This window comes from Giraffa tippelskirchi, chromosome 13 (genome assembly GCF_054371585.1).
Source record: "Giraffa tippelskirchi isolate mGirTip1 chromosome 13, T2T-mGirTip1v1.2.pri, whole genome shotgun sequence".
Classification (NCBI taxonomy): domain Eukaryota; kingdom Metazoa; phylum Chordata; class Mammalia; order Artiodactyla; family Giraffidae; genus Giraffa; species Giraffa tippelskirchi.
In genome coordinates this window covers 48,050,390-48,066,944 of record NC_137287.1, presented here as the reverse complement: position 1 = coordinate 48,066,944, position 16,555 = coordinate 48,050,390, and the positions used below count along the sequence as shown (strand labels likewise).

The window sequence follows — 16,555 nt, the reverse complement described above, 5'->3', positions numbered from 1 at the left end:
ATAAGAAATTGGATACAAGTCTAAGGGACTCACCCAAGGATTACTTCTCTTTGTATGACTTTCTATTAACTTTTGATCAGGCTCCAGACCCTGTGAAGATCAGCTTGGAGATTTTTGTGTGCTAAAGATTTAAATGATTTCTCTCTAGTATAAAAGTTACAGTTTTACTGCCCTATAAGATATAAACCAGCTTGTATCTAATTTAGCAATCTCAATCCAGCATCATTATATATGAATTATCTGTGAACAAACTTTTTCTCTAGTTGCTTCCCTCACTAACGAATTAAATAAATCTATTTTTTAAACCTGAAAGCAAATGGAATTTTAGAAAATTGTTTATATAGCTCTGATATTTATTTATTTATTTATGTCCATACCATACAACATGTGTGCTCTCAGTTCCCCGACCAGGGATCAAACCCACACCTCCTGCACTGGAAGTACAGAATCTTACCCCCTGGACCTCCAGGGAAGTCCCTAAATAAATATGTGGCATATTTTTACTCTATATTTTCATGAGAGTTGTGTTTTTAACTTTTTGGAATTTTGCATTGGATTTATCCGTGATCAAACACAGATTCAATGATAGAAGCGAACATTGGAAATACAGTGAGTGGGGATTTAATCCGGCATGAATATTTTAGCACTTGGGCATAGGAAGCTTCTTTCTCTCTGATGTTCTCAGTGTGCAAAAAAAACCTCTAGGCCCTCTGCCCACAAGACTTAATCCAAAGTGCTTTTTAAACCCTCTCCGTATTAATGTTGTTATTGTGTTGTGTTGTTTAGTCACTAAGTCATGTCTGACCCTTTTGCAACCCCATGGACTGTAGTCTGCCAGGCTCCTCTGTCCATGGGATTTCCCAGGCAAGAATACTGGAATGGGTTGCCATGATCTACTCCAGGGGATCTTCCCGACTCAGGGACCGAACCCGCATCTCCTGCATTGCAGGTGGATTCTTTACCACTGAGTCAGCTGGGAAGTCCATATTAATGTTCAGTTCAGTTCAGTTCAGTCTCTCAGTCATGTCCGACTCTTTGCGACCCCATGAATCGCAGCACGCCAGGCCTCTCTGTCCATCACCAACTCCCGGAGTCTACCCAAACCCATGTCCATCGAGTCAGTGATGCCATCCAACCATCTCATCCTCTGTCGTCCCCTTCTCCTCCTGCACCCAATCCTACCCAGCATTAGGGTCTTTTCCAATGAGTCAACTCTTCGCATGAGGTGGCCAAAGTATTGGAGTTTTAGCTTCAACATCAGTCCTTCCAATGAACACCCAGGATTGATCTCCTTTAGGATGGATTGATTGGATCTCCTTGCAGTCCAAGGGACTCTCAAGAGTCTTCTCCAACACCACACTTCAAAAGCATCAATTCTGCGGTGCTCAGCTTTCTTCACCGTCCAACTAACATCCATACATGACCACTGGAAAAACCATAGCCTTGACTAGATGGACTTTTGTTGGCAAAGTAATGTCTCTGCTTTTAAATATGCTATCTAGGTTGCCCATAACCTTCCTTCCAAAGAGTAAGCGTCTTTTAATTTCATGGCTGCAATCACCATCAGCAGTGTTAGGAAATGCCAAATCAAGTGATCAAAGAAACCAGATTTATACTCTGGTGACTTGTTCTAAGCACCTGGAGATTTGAGTAAATCTCATACTACAAATCAGTCTTTGGCTCCCAAAGACTTACACGATCACATGAGAGACACTTTACCATCTCTTGGAGTCCTTCTGCATTTAGCTGAGGTTCCTGATGCTATGGCCAGGCTTTTTCATTTTTTGTTCACACTCTCTCTGTCAAGTACTTAATGATCTGGAAAATGCTAGTCTGTAAGCCAGGAGCTTTGCTATTTAAAGAAACCCTGAAGTGAATTCATTTCTAGAACAAGTAATTTTCCATGAGTTTCTTAGTTTAATTGCCTAGTAGGTTGGTCCGTGATGGGTGTGCTTGGAGTGGGCTTGAGTTTGAAGGTGCTGGCTGCTTCAAGGACAGACAGAGCTCTTATATAAGGCCAACAAAAAAATATATTATCTCTATCAGAGGTGAAAATTATATAGTCCAGGAGCAAATGCCTATATTGCTTGATAGGAGATTATCAACGAAACTAAGAAATAACCATTAGGTTGGCATTTTCGGTTCTCTCACCTCCGTGAAGTGGACTTTGCTAATGAAACAGCTCCTTCCTGGGAGCTTGTCCACTTAGGAAATATTTTCCTGGTTTCTACCCATCTCATAACCTTTAACACAGAGATGCAGATGGTGTTGCTGATCAGTGACTCCCAATTGCCATGGCCGCAAAGACCCCACTCTTGAAAAGGGCCTGGCCTTGCAGCATCACCATCGTAAATTCACCTTGACTTCCCTTATAGAGCCGAAGAATGCAGGTTTGAAAAGAAATTTTACACATCGCCTAATCCAGTGTCCTCTCTCTTGATTGAATCTGTCCACCATGGGCTATCACCCTTTCCCTGAGTATTTCGAACAAAAGGAATTCAATCCATCCCAGATGTCAAACTCAGACCTTGGACAGACCTTAGGCTCCAAGGTTCTTTACTGAGCCAAACTCTCTTTTCCTATAACTTCCCCCCAGTGCTGGTGGTTTTGTTTTTTGGAGTCCATTGTACATTGTCTTCTGACAATTATTTCATAGACAGTCACAGCCTCCAGTAGTTAGAGCTTGTGGGTCTCTTCTGACATGACTTTGAAACTAGATATTATGTTAGAAAGAGAACAAGATGCAGGATGAAGTGTTCTCTTCATACAAATATTATCAGAAAAAAGACACAACCATACATGGACAACCTGTTTTACCAGTGCTTATCCCAACTTTCTGTTCTTCTGGACACTCCAATAAGTACCTTGCCTGAAAAGCTTAATCCAGTAGGTTGCCAAAACATTCTAGTGGAAGGATTCACCATATCAGTGATTCTCGAAGTGTATTCCCTGAACCATCAGTAGCAGTATCACCTGGGAATCTCTTACAAATACAAATTATCAGGTCCTATTCCAGAGTTACTTACTACATCAACAAGCTGTTTTTGCAAGCTCTTCAGGTGAGAGTCTGTGGGAAAGGGAATTACCTAACCATAACAGAATCAAGGACCAAATTCCACCCTTAGGCCGATGGCACAGGTCTGGACTGAGTGAGTATATATGTGTGCAAGTGTGTGTGCACATACACACACATACTTTATATTATGTGGGATATTAGTGCCTATATTTCTAGCCAGTTCCCATACCTTGAACACTTACTCACCAATGAAAAAGCATCCCTAACATCCAGTATGTTAATTAGCAAGCCTCCCAGTAGACCCCAGATGAAGGGTACTGAAGCACTTGGAAGAGCTGTTTCAGGAATGTGGGTCTCTGGGGTTCACCAAGACCATCATCATGTTTCTTCCTTGTAACCATCACTTTTTGTTCTGCTTTCTTCTCTCCCAGCTAAACACCCTCAGGCCTTCCTTCGTCCTTAGTATAATATGATTTCAAAGCTGTTGACCCCCTTGTACTCCTCCCAACTTCAAGTTAACCACAAAGTGATGAGTATGAATTTTGATAGATATCACTTGGTTTTTGGGCTCCTTGATTCCAGGGAAAGGAAGCCTGGCAGTAGAGCAACGGCAGGCGAGGTCTCCAGGTGTGACCCTGAGCAAACTTTCGGAGTGTCCACTGAGTTCAGGATGTCTCTCGCTTTAGGACAAAAAAAAAAACCACTGGGCTTCTGTACTTCTGTGCCAGCAGGTTGCCAGCTGTAGGTCTGCCCAGAGGGACCTGGGGACTTGCAGATGATCAAGCGGATCAGATGAAGCCACATTAGGGTGGCTTTACAAAGAGGGTCACATGCATGAGTCGGGAGTGAAACAGACAGAAATAGGGAGTGTCCACATGGAAACAAAGGCGGGAAGTCACAGGGGGGCCAAGCAGAGCCCCAACAGCATCTGCAACTGAAGGCAAGGTGTCAGGAGACAGAACATACCGTGGCTTCCTTCTAACTGCTGATTAGTCATGTGGGCACAAGAAGAATTTGTTCCAATGAGAAATAGGGTCTTTCTGCCTGGTCCTGGCTTCTATCTGTTCATGTGCTCCTGAGTGAAATCATTTTATTTAGGGCATTTTGTTTTTCATGTGGCCAGGTATTAGTCTTACATGGATATTGTCCTTCCCTTGGAAACCAAGCCAGATACCTTGAAATACAAACATTTTAATCAGTTCCTTCTGAAGGCAAGATGGAGGAGGAGACCTGAAAGCAAAGACTTCCAGCTCAAGCTCCTACAGCCACCCTTTAGAGGAAGCCATTCCTCTCTAGCTGCAGGCTGGGTGTGGCTGCACTGACCTGTGCACTCGGCAAATACTGGTTAAATGGACGAACCAGTTCCTGTGGTTTGCTTTGACCATGATCAGTGTGAATGAGATGAGATTCAGTTCTGCCTTTCACTCTCTCCTGGTCAGTGATTCCTCCCAGTGTGGCTCCCACGTAAACAGTCAGGAACTGTTGCATAATACAAACCTCATTGCTAAATACCCATCTGACCACATTTGCAAAACAGAGAAAGGAAACATTGGCATTTTTGAAAAGGGGAAATTTAGGCATAATCAGTGTTGGTTGTGGCTGGCTGCCTTGTTGCAATTAAGAGACGCCAAAGCTGGCTGCATTGAAATGCCAGGCTACCCCTGACCCAAGTCCCTAAAAAACAAAAACCAAGCCAAATCCGCCTATCAACCATGATGTCATTAATCCCAGAATAGGCCAGGGAGGGGCTCATTTGAGAAGTTAGACTTCCCTTATCAAAGGAAACCAGATCAGGACTGTATTCATATAACCAGACGTACACATATAGAGTCACATTTAGGAATAGTGTGGAATGCAACGGTTTGGAAGATAAATAAACCAAGCTTAAAAAGAACTGGGCTCTAATGGTAGTCAGTGCCATCCTTTAGAAACACTAAGGGACAAAATGACACTTCTGCAAGCTGGTTGAAATATTTGTCACTTGAGATGGTTCTTAAGTCAAATTCTCCTATAAGGAGTGTATTCATGGTATTTAACCCAGCACATACTATGCTATCAAATATTGAGAACATGGTGGGAAGAAGCGAAGACTGCTGTTTCAGATCAAGATGACATCCTAAATGTTGGATGGCCATGCGCTGGCATTTCTAGATGGTTTTATCATAGAACTATCAGACCATTGAATACTTGCAGAACCCTTCAGCCTTACATGATACTGCACATGGATCCTCCCATTCTGGATGCGTTAGAAGAACCTGTGGTTTTGTCAAAAATACAGATTCTGAGATCTGGCAGTCCAGTGGTTAATAGTTTGCCTTCCAGTGGGAGTGCAGGTGCAATCCTGGATCAGGGAGCTAACCCCACATGCCTCAGGGGCAAAATAACAAAACATAAAATAGAAGCAATATTATAATAAGTTCAATAAAGACTTTTAAAATGGTACACATTAAAAAAAAAATCTTTTAAAAATGCATATGCCAGCCCCACCTTCATAGATCCTGTTCCATAGATGGTGTGACTGGGAATTTGTATTTCAATAAGCAAGTAAAACGTTTTTGATGCAAGGAGAACTCAGACCATGCTACTGAGAAGCCCTAAGTCACTTGTGACTTATCTGTGAACCATGTAATAGACATAAAATGGACATAAGATAGTAAGTCAGTTGATTCATGAGCCACTTATTCTTTACATTTGAAAGATACTCTTTTCACTCAACTAAGACATTTATTAAAACCAGTAGTGAAAAGAGGTTAAATTTCATGCACAAGAATGTTCAAAACAGAGTAACAGGGAGCCAAATGTAGTCCACACTTTGAAGAACTTATACAGCCGTGGACCCAGCAGATTTAACAAATGGCCATTTTTTAGCAATAGAGCTGCAAACAGAATCTTGTTGCTGTCATCTGCTGAATAATCTGAAATTATTCTTTGCTCTGGCCCTGAGTTTATCATTAAGAGATGCATTTGCATTATCATCATTTTCTGAAGAAGAAGAATTTATCAGGACCATCCATAGAGTCTCCAATATTCAAAATCCCCAACATTTTCTTTTTTGAGTTCTAATGATCTTAAACAATAAGTCTTAGCCTTTACAGACTCTATTGTTTGGGGAAGATGAAAAGTCTCCAGTGCGCTTTTTCTTATAAGCATCTTCTCTGTGCATTCTGAATGACATAATCTCATTGAAATCGGCCAGTTTGTCCACCTCCAAGGACAGGACCCTGTTGTGAGACATTTAGAACCATGGCCCCATGGAGCTTTAAGCTTCCTGGGAAGCAAATGCTGCTGGAAGTCTGCAGGTTGTATAGACAGAGTAGAGTGAAGTAATGCCTCCAGTCTGCGTGGAGGGACAGGCAGGGTCAGGCTCCAGAGGTGGGGCTCTCAGTCTCTCTCACTGCAGCTCTGTGATCTCGGTTGCTTATCAACTGGCACTTCATTCATGCTTAATGTGAAGATGATGTGTTTAGGGCAGCACGTCTCAAACTTTTCATGCTCAGTGATCTTCTATGGCAGATGATCTGATTCTCTAGGTCTGGATGGAGCCTAAGATTCTGCATCTTCAAGCTCCCAGGCGAAGCTGATGCTGTGGTCTGGGGACCACACTTGGAGTAGCAAAGGTTTGGGGGACCCTATTATAAACACCATATAAAGTTTAATGTAAAGTTCCTGGCCTGATTTCTGTCACTTATTAAATTCTCAATAAATGACTGTTATTACATCTAATATTTTGACAAAACAGTTATGTGACATAAAATGTTGGATAATTGCAGCTGATTTATCTTAATCAAGAAAGGCTGCTTCAAACCTAGACTTAATTCAGATAATTCAGAATAAATAATGCTCCCACTGTGCTTGAGGAATCTTAGAGACTTGTCTCAGCAGCAATAACTGTGCTCACCATTCTCTTAGAATGAGCACTTTAGATCTTATAGCTGCATTAACCTCAAGGAGAAATTTCAACTGGGAAAATAATAGCATTGGGCCCATCCTTGATCACATTCTTGTACCATCATAGTTGGGAAAAGAGACCTGCCTCCAACCACACCAAGTACTGGCCCCTTCTGGAGGGGAGGAGAAAAGCCCAAAGTATCAGAGGGCTGCCCCACTGTTAGATTCTGAGTCATGAGCCAAGTGAGAGCTCGCACAGCTTGGATGTGTGATACTGGCTCATTGTTGTTGTTGTAGCTCTTTGGGTTTATTTATTGTTTGTTGAAGATGAAACAGATAGGCTAAAATATATATTCCCTCCTTTGAATTTGACATAAGTTGTGCAACGTAAATAACATAATGAAATGGGGTACACAGGTACAATACTATTCTTTAACACTGATAAGAGCTGCAATCCACCATGAAAATGTAGCCATTGGGCAGGGTCTATGTGTATGACAACACAGCTGCAAAATAGAAAAAGCAAAAATGGACTGAAATATAAGAAGGAAAGAATAAAGCAATAGCTCCTATGGAGAATGTGAATACACAGGAATCAATAGATCAGGTTGACAAAGGATTTCAGAGAATTTGAATAACACACCTTCCTTTTCAGTTCCATCTCTTGGAGGTAGGTAGCTAGATAGTGTCAAATACGGAATAGACGTTCTTTTCAAACACAAATTAAACATTCTCAGAAATTGACCATATGTTAGGGTGCAAAGAAAATCTCAGCAAATTTCAAAAAGCAAAAATTGTATGGATTGTCTTCATTGATCATAATGAAAGTAAAATTAGAAATTACCAAAACAAATTTAAGTTAAATTTTAAAATCAAATTTTCAAATAACTCTTGAGTTATAAAAGAAATTAAAACTGATATCTGAAACTATTTAGAAATAAATAACAAAGACCATTCTATATGTCAAAACATGTAGGAAAGGGCCACAATAACACGCAGGACAATTTATAGCAATAAGCAGGATACTGTACCAAAAATAAGAAAAAATGTAAAATGAATCTTTTGTCAAGTCAAGAAGATATAAAAGGAACAGTGCAGTAACACATCTTAGGAAGAAAAGAACTAAAATAAGAATAAAGGTAAGGGAAAAAAGAATTGAAGATTAAAACCATAAGTAGAGATGATAAATAATATCAAAAATTGGAATATATTTGAGATATACCTGCTAGTGAGTGTGAGTGAGTGAAAGTTGCTCATTCGTGTCCGACTCTTTGCAACCCCATGGACTATACAGTCAATGGAATCTCAGGCCAGAATACTGGAGTGGGTAGCCTTTCCCTTCTCCAGGAGATCTTCCCAGCCCCGGGATTAAACCCAGGTCTCCTGCTTTGCAGGCGAATTCTTTACCAGCTGAGCCACAGGGAAGCCCAGATTCCTTAAAAATCTAAAACTAGAGTTACCATATGATCCAGCAATGTCACCACTGGGCATATACTCAGAAAAGAAAAAAATTCTTAATTTGAAAAGTTAACTGCATTCCAATGTTCATATATATATACATATATATATATATGGAATATTACTCAAGCCATAAAAAAAGAGTGAAATAATGTCATTTTCAGCAACATGGGTGGACTTAGAGATGATCACATTAAGTGAAGTAAGTCAGACAAAGACAAATATCCTATGATATCACTTATATGTGGAACCTAAAAAAAAATGATACAAACAAACTTATTTTAAAAAACAGAAACAGACTCACAGACATAGAAAACAAGCTAATAGTTACCAAAGGGGTAGGGGGAGAGAAATAAATTACGAATTTGAGATTAACAGATACACACTGCTGTATATTAAATAGATAAACAACAAGTACCCTGTGGCTCAGCTGATAAAGAATCCGCCTGCAATGCAGGAGACTGGGTTTCAATCCCTGGGTTGGGAAGATCCCCTGGAGGAGGGAACAGCTACCCACTCCAGTATTCTGGCCCAGCAGGAGCTGCAGGAGGAGAGAGACGTGTCCTATAGAAGCTTCATTCAAATGATTAGCAGAGTGAGGAGACACAAGATGTTGGATTCAGCTTTCTGTAATAATTCAGCCAATAGAGATTGGTGTATATAGGTTTTTTTTTTTTTTTTTTTAAAGTGTGAAACATGAAGAGAAATAGATGTTAGCTCAGGGTATACTCTCTTACACTTTCTCCATGACGTTCTTGCCCTGTGGCACTTGGACTGATAGCTGGTATCCCCAGCGTAATGGCCATCCATGTCTCTGTCAACCTTGTACATCAAAGCCACACATCTACATATCCATACTCACCCGTGCTTCTTGAGTCCTAACCCCATATTTGAGTCCAGACCCTATACTGAGGAAGCAGTCTTAACCTAACTCACGTAAGTAAGTAAGCCCCTTCATGACAGGGAAAGGATTTTCTCTAGAGCCCACCTGTCCTGTGTCCAGTATGGGTCTCAAGTAGACTTGCATGCGGAAGGAGAATGAGAGCTTTTCAAACTACATTTGACGTCAGTGGGTAACTGCAGCCAGCCTACTCTCTACTGAGTACCTCAACAGCGGCAAATCCTCAAGACATCTCTGTCTCTGATGCAAACCAGTGCTGTAGCTGAGGCTGGGAACCTTGGTCTGCAGCTGGTCGTGAAAGTTAGGAGTCTTTATGAGGGCTGTGTGCCCATCCCAGATTAATCACATGTGTATCTGACTTGCAGTCCCAAAACTCTATCAAAGGCAAATTCACTTTCATATTAATATTTCACTCCATGCATCATTTCTTGTTTTAAAATGTGGTCCAGGAGGCACAAACCCCATCACAGGAAGCTCCAGGCAAAGGGAAATCTACAGACAAATACAAACAGAAAACCACACACCCCGTGTATCTGTCTATGGCAGATATATGGTGCCCATGGACAAGAACCGCTTTAAGGAGTTCTGTTTAACTGTATTTAGCCTAGGGATTAGCAACTGTTTTCCGTACAAGACCAGAGAGTAAATATTTTCACCTTTGAGGGCCATGTTGTCTCTGGCGACCACTCAGCTCTGTCAAAGTGACCTAAAAGGACCATGGAGGATAGGGAAACAAATGAGTGTGGAAGTGCTCCAGTGAAGCTTTATTTATGGACCCTGACACTTGACATATACAAAATATTTTTCTTCTTTGAGTCTTTTTAACCATCTTATAATGTAAAAACCATCCTTCACGTACAGCCAGAATAAAAGCAGGCAGTGATCTGGATTTGACCATGATTTCCGGAAGCCCCTGGTTGAGCCCACTGTTTCTCCAACTCTAAACAACCACAGGACCTTGCCCCACCCCACCTGGGGACACTTATTAACATTCCGGGGGAGTGTTCTGAGGAGCAGAGCCACTCAAAGTGCGTTCTGTGGACCAACAACACCAGTATCTCCAGGATACTTGTTAGAAATGCAGGATCTGGGACCCTACTTCTGTCTAACTGACTCAGAATCTCTGAGAGTGAGAACTAGCGATTTGTTTCAATAAGGTTTCCGGTGATTCTGATGCCCATTGAAGTTTTAGAGGTACTTCCCTGGACCACATCTGGAAAATCGCTATCTTGAAAGCGTCAAATGCCACCTAGGGGTGTCAGAATGGTCCGTTCATTCATTCAACAAGTCATTTAATGTGAATTGAACACCTACTAGGGACTAGACCCTTTGATAAACTAAACACTAGTGATTTGAGGTAATTAATAGGATACTGTTGGGCCTTTAATAGACTGAGAGAGAGACTTTACATCAGAGCCCCAGGGAACAGATTTGAGTGGCTCTGCTTCTAATTTCCTCACTTACTAAACAGGCTTTGCTGGCTGAGGCCACACTACCAGCTCGGACAACACCCAAGATGGAGGTTATATGCTAATCTGAGTGAAGTGTTGAGTGTCACCTGGATAATAAATGCCACTTCACTATTAACATTCTTTCAGCTACTGAAATTACTGCTAATCAGTATCATTATGCTTCTTCTGGTGCTGTCTCTTAGAATCTAATATGCATGGGTTTGGGGGGTGTGGGGATGATTTACCAAATACCAACAATAAACATCCCAACAGAAGATCTGGAGGTGCATGCCGTGCTTTTGTTCCCTCTATTCTTACCAGGAGAATGGACACTGCTATCTCAGCTTTGAAATACTATGCATCTGAGATCTGTCAGATGCATCACCAGCCCCCAATCACAGACATACCCCCACTCTTTAGAGCAAGACAAAGGCTGGGAGCAGCTAGGGAGGGGGGATTGTGAAAGTGATAAAAAAAAAAAAACCAAGGTGTCTATCACATGGTTTTGCTGCCACTGTGCCAACTGCCGAATTGCCAGATCCCTGTAGGTGACCATGAGCTTGAGCATAGTGGCCCCTGCAGCTGTTCTTCAAGTGCTGAGAACAGCAACTTTAAGAGGAGATTGCCAAGGAAACACATGAGACACATGTGTGTGTGTGTGTGTGTGTGTGTGTGTGTGTGTGTGTGTAATTGAGAGAGAGACAGGGCTCATCCATAAGCAAACAGATTAGAGGAGTGGGAAACAGCAACAATGCTACAGATCTGAAAGCACATAGACCTCTGCCTTCTAACATACTGGCCTATTTAAAGGAAAGGTAGGTTTCTTGCTTAGGCTGAAAGAAGTTCCACCAAGGTAGCAGAAACACAAAGATGAGAACAGGGGTGAAGGCGCTCTTGTTTGTTTCCACGTGGAAATCCTTTGAGAGGTACTGCTTGGAGACTGGAGACTCAGGCCCTCTGCTGGTTCCCCGGGTTTCAGGCCTCCATGGGTGCTCAGCACTGCAGCAACATGCCTCCCGCCCAGTCACCAGTAAAGGAAAGCTAATTAAGAAACACTAGATTGGTTCAACTTTTGGCAAAGGCTACAGGTTTATCCTGAAGGTGCAAGCCTTTTTGATTATTAAGTTCCCACATCCTTACAAATGAGGTTGATCAGAATGTCCTATAATATATGCCCCCTCCCCCCCGCCGCCAGAAGCCAAAGAGACTGGTATTATTCGCCCTGTTGAGAAAGCGGGGCTCAGAGACATTGATACACTTGCCCAGAGTTACCCAGCAGCTGAGTGCCAGAGCCAACAGTCCACCCAGGCCTTTCTAACATCACAGCTACAACCTATGATGTACCCAGTGTTGCCGCTAGGTTACCACTTTATCCTGGAGAGCAGATCCCAGCCACAGAGGATCATGGGAATTTTGTTTCTGCTCATCTCAAGGTTCAGGAGTGGTTTGGTATAAAAATTGCTTCCGATTTCTGTTTCCTAGATCCCTAATTTCTAAAATGGAGACTTATGCTAAAACGCAAAGCATTTACAGCTCTATGTCATATCATGAGAACTTACTCTGGTGACTAACATGGAGGAAGAGGTGGGGAGGGGAAGCAAGGGGCTGACTGGCTCTGGAAGGAGCAGTCTGGTTACTTGTAATTTGCACCATACAGGATTTCAAGAGCATGGCCAGGAAAATGTACAGGTCATGTTTCACCACCAAGTATCCCTTCTTCTTTGGAAAAATTTCTATGCACCCCCCACATAAGCCCTCCCAACAATCTGTGATAATAACTGGAAGAGACTAAAGATTTTCTGTTTTTTGCTTCTAAATACAATAGAATACTACTCAAATAAAAGTCCATGCTGTATCATTCCATTTGTATAAAGTTCTAGGAAATGCAAACTAATTCATAGTGACAGAAGGCAGATAAGCCATTGTCTTAGCACTGGGAGGGAGGGGTACATGGGGTACAATGTGATGGAGTGAGTGGACGGGTAGGATTACAAAGGGCCTGAGAGGAAACTTCTGGGGGGTGATGGATATGTTTATTTTCTTAATTGCGATCATGGTTTCCTTGGGAGTATGTATCAAGATGTCTCAAAGTGTATACTTCAAAGATGTGAGATTTATTGTATGCCAATTATGCCTCAGTAAAGCTTATAAGAATAAAATAAAAATAAATAAATGCAAGGTTAAATGAATCTAACCCAGAACCACATTCTTCCATTCCAAACGTGGGTGGTGTGTAACTTTAAGAATGCTTCATGGGTAGACAGGTATCTAGCTCCACTGTAAAGTAGGCAGCAAGGCACTCACGTGGCTTTTGGAGAAGCAGCGTAATTCTGTGCACTCCTGTCTGAGTACCGCTTCCAACTCAGAAGATTTCTGAGGCATGGAGGCAGTGTGGACCATTTAGAGCTTCCCCTAGTTTGGCACAACAGCGTGTATACATAGAAACACTCATATAGTCAAATCTGCTTCTTTCCAGGTTCCGTGGCCAAGCCGTCCTTGACGCCCCGACCCAGGAGCACAGCCAGCCCACACCGCTACCATGGCTGAGGACGCGGACATGCGCAATGAGCTGGAGGAGATGCAGCGGAGAGCTGACCAGCTGGCCGATGAGGTGATAGAACCCCGCCCTGGGAAGCAAGCAGGAGATGGGCAACCACGTAGTCTGTTTTAGTCAGGCTGAGGTGGGGAAAGAGCTTCTCGTGTTTCAGAACAAGAAACATTGATTTCCTGTATACCTAAGGCCTCTGCAGACAGGAATGGGTTGGTTATAAAACTTACATGCAGATCAGTGACTGAGCCCAAACTCCCAACTTGTAGAAATCTAGAGAAGTCAAGATCCTCTGAGAAAAGCAACGTCTCTGGATGTCTTACAGCCAGTGTTGTGCAGGAAATGGCTCACTTCTGAACACTGGTTGTTACATTGTCCAGAACTTTGCAAGCTGGTATTAAAATTGAATTATATAAACTGAAATTAAATAGATTCTATTAAAATCAAAGGTAATAAATACTTAAACCTCATCACATCCTAATGATTTTACTACGATCTATGCTTTCAAAGTTTTTGACATGTGCAGTATCTGTAGTGTGAGCATATAGTCTACCAGCATGTGACCATTGAACCCTCCCAAGTTTACCTTCGGTGACACCATCATGTACTTAGAAATCAGAGAGGGAAAAAATATTTAGACCATGGAATCTGCAAACACTACAAATCAGGACTTGACCTATTGTTTTGTTGATCCTCTAGACTTAAGAAAGTGGAAAAATATTAATAACAAATTAAATTTTGAAGGATGAACATCCACAGCTATTACACTATAAAACACACACACACACACACACACACACACAAAAACTGAGAAAATCTTCCAGTATTTGAAAACTATGATTGTCTTCAACAGAGAAGCCACTTGCATCATTGACAAATGAATAGAATTGCAACATACATCTTCCTTCACTTTGCTTTTATTCATTAATGTAAATGAAAATATCAACCAGTGTTCATGCCAGAGCTCTGCTAGTTGTCTGGATGCTTAGCTGTGGACACAAGAGTTCAACAAAATAAACAAAGCTTTCTGTGAAAATCTATTGGCTATATGGAATTTGCAGTAAAAAGTATTATGTATTTTATTATTAGTGGTAAGTTTTATGCTATTATATAAATAGCATCCTTTATGTCATTTATATCCATCCTTTATATCATTAAAATAACACACATATTTTTTTCCTGGTGAGCCTATTGTTAGGCATTTACCAGCACACTACTGCTTACAGCTCTTCTATTTCAAAAAGCAGCCTGCTGACAGTTCTTCCCAGAAAATGAACATGCTTCATGTTCCTGAAAACTCTTGTCCCAAATAAGTTTGTCACTTAAAAGCACAGCTTTTGAGAAATCACACTCGTTGCTGAAATCTAATAATTTCAAAAGAACTGAGAAAAAAGTGACCACACTATGCCCAAGGGACCAGTGCTGAATTCATTTTTTCTTATCTCAGGATGGAGATAATTATAGCTGTCTCCTGTAAGCTAGTCATTTCAAACACACTTGATTTTTTTTCCACCCTAGGGCAACAACTTAATTTGTACTGATAAGAACTTCCAATTGTGTTTCTAAGAGATTTATAAGAAAGTTGATGTTAGATCCAGCTCAATTCATGAAAAACAATGTCTTTAAAATTCAATATTCTTCATCCAGGGAGACCAAGTTAGTCCTCTGAGTATTTGAGATAATTTTTCATGACTCCTCCACATGCAGAATTATCTTTTCCAGATTACTTTGTCTTTGATACCAAGATCAGCTTCATATGGTTCTGATTTTATGACAATCAGCTTTAATGTAATTGCTTTAAGGAATCTTATTATGTAGAAAGCCTGATAGGAAAGAGATTGAAGTTGTGTTTCTGTTACAAACTTCAAAGAACATGTGATAATGGCCCCATGTGATTCCCAAGTGAAGAAACTTTTCTGATTTTCCTCGACCTCTGGATCTTGCACTCATAATATTTATGTTTTTTTGTCTTAGTCTCTGGAAAGCACCCGTCGTATGCTTCAACTGGTTGAAGAGGTAAGGAGTGACCGTATTTTAAAATGAACATTCCCTTTGGCTGACGTATTCTTTGCCTAGGCCCTTTGTCCTTCCCTTGGCCACTGTCCGTTTGATTTCAGTGTGAACGTAGGTACCAGAAAGCCACGTAATGAAGGAGATGCTGTATTTAAGCTGCCAAGTAGACATCAAAGTATTCACTCTCCCTACAGCCCAAGCTAAGTCTGGAAAGCAGAGGAAAATGATATTTCCAAGTAAATAAATGCTTCCAAGAAATCTCAAAAAAATATCAGTGATTTTTTTTAATGTACAAAAGAATTGTCCACATAAAAATCCTCATTTATACTGATTTTGATGCCTCTAAATTGCATCTAATCTTGGCTTTCTGTTCTGACTTTAGCCACATGTATGACTTTTAAAAATATGTCTCCATAGTGTCATCATGTTTTCAAAAATTGTTAGATTTAGAGTCAGGCACTAAAATTCATGAAATAATAGGAAAATTCCTTAATAAAAGGAAGCAGTAAGTATAGTCATATAAATATAGAAGCTCTTTTTTCATTCCTGACTCTGGATTGAACATTCATTTGCAAGGCATGGTTAATGAATCCTTGACTATTTTTAAATGGGTAAAATAGGGCAGATAGCAATAATGGAATCAAAAGGGCATTTGCAATAAACTCCACTTATTCCAATTTGGGAGAGCAGCAGTCAACCAGGAAGAATAAATGGATTAATTGAACTTGTCCACTGAGAGAGATGAAGTAGAAAAAGAATAGGATGAGCTATGTTTATCTTAACTGGATAAAACAAGTCTAATCATTTTTATTCAGTGAGATGCTATTTTAGCTATGCTTTGAAAATATTTATCAACATATGAATTCATGTGTGGGTATCATCTTCAGAGATCTTGGGAGTTTTCTAGCAGAATGATTCAATGAGCCTACTGGCCTCATGCCACTGTTAATTGCTTATGCAATGACATGAAAGGAGAAAAAGACAAATTTTATAAGGTGAAAGGGAAGGGCAGCCATCTCTCACAGTAGAGAAGCCATCATTTCCCCTTATTTCTGCAGCTTCAGCTTCTCAGCTAAGAATGAAATAAAGCTAAATGTGAATTGTCACAGGAAGCGGAGGAGAAGGTGGCAACCAAGAACTTGGAGTACCCCTGGGGAGGGTGGGGGCGGGCCGCTAAACGAAATCTGCTGTCATGAAAAATGATAGTGTGAGCCTGCAGTGTAACAAGCTTGGTCCCCATAGGAAGGCAGGTCAGCCAGGGGCCTGTGGCAGGCACACAA

At 41.1% G+C, this 16,555-nt stretch overlaps 1 protein-coding gene across 2 annotated transcripts in view; it reads left to right on the top strand.

The window, feature by feature from the left end:
* SNAP25 (synaptosome associated protein 25) overlaps positions 1–16,555 on the top strand; it is an 85,014-nt gene that overhangs the window by 37,114 nt on the left and 31,345 nt on the right. For both annotated transcript variants that reach the window (XM_081559113.1, XM_081559114.1), the window contains exons 2-3: positions 13,191–13,325; positions 15,237–15,278. In XM_081559113.1, the coding sequence (XP_081415239.1) occupies positions 13,254–13,325; positions 15,237–15,278 (114 nt within the window). In that variant the 5' untranslated portion in view covers positions 13,191–13,253. The remainder of the gene's footprint in view (positions 1–13,190; positions 13,326–15,236; positions 15,279–16,555) is intronic.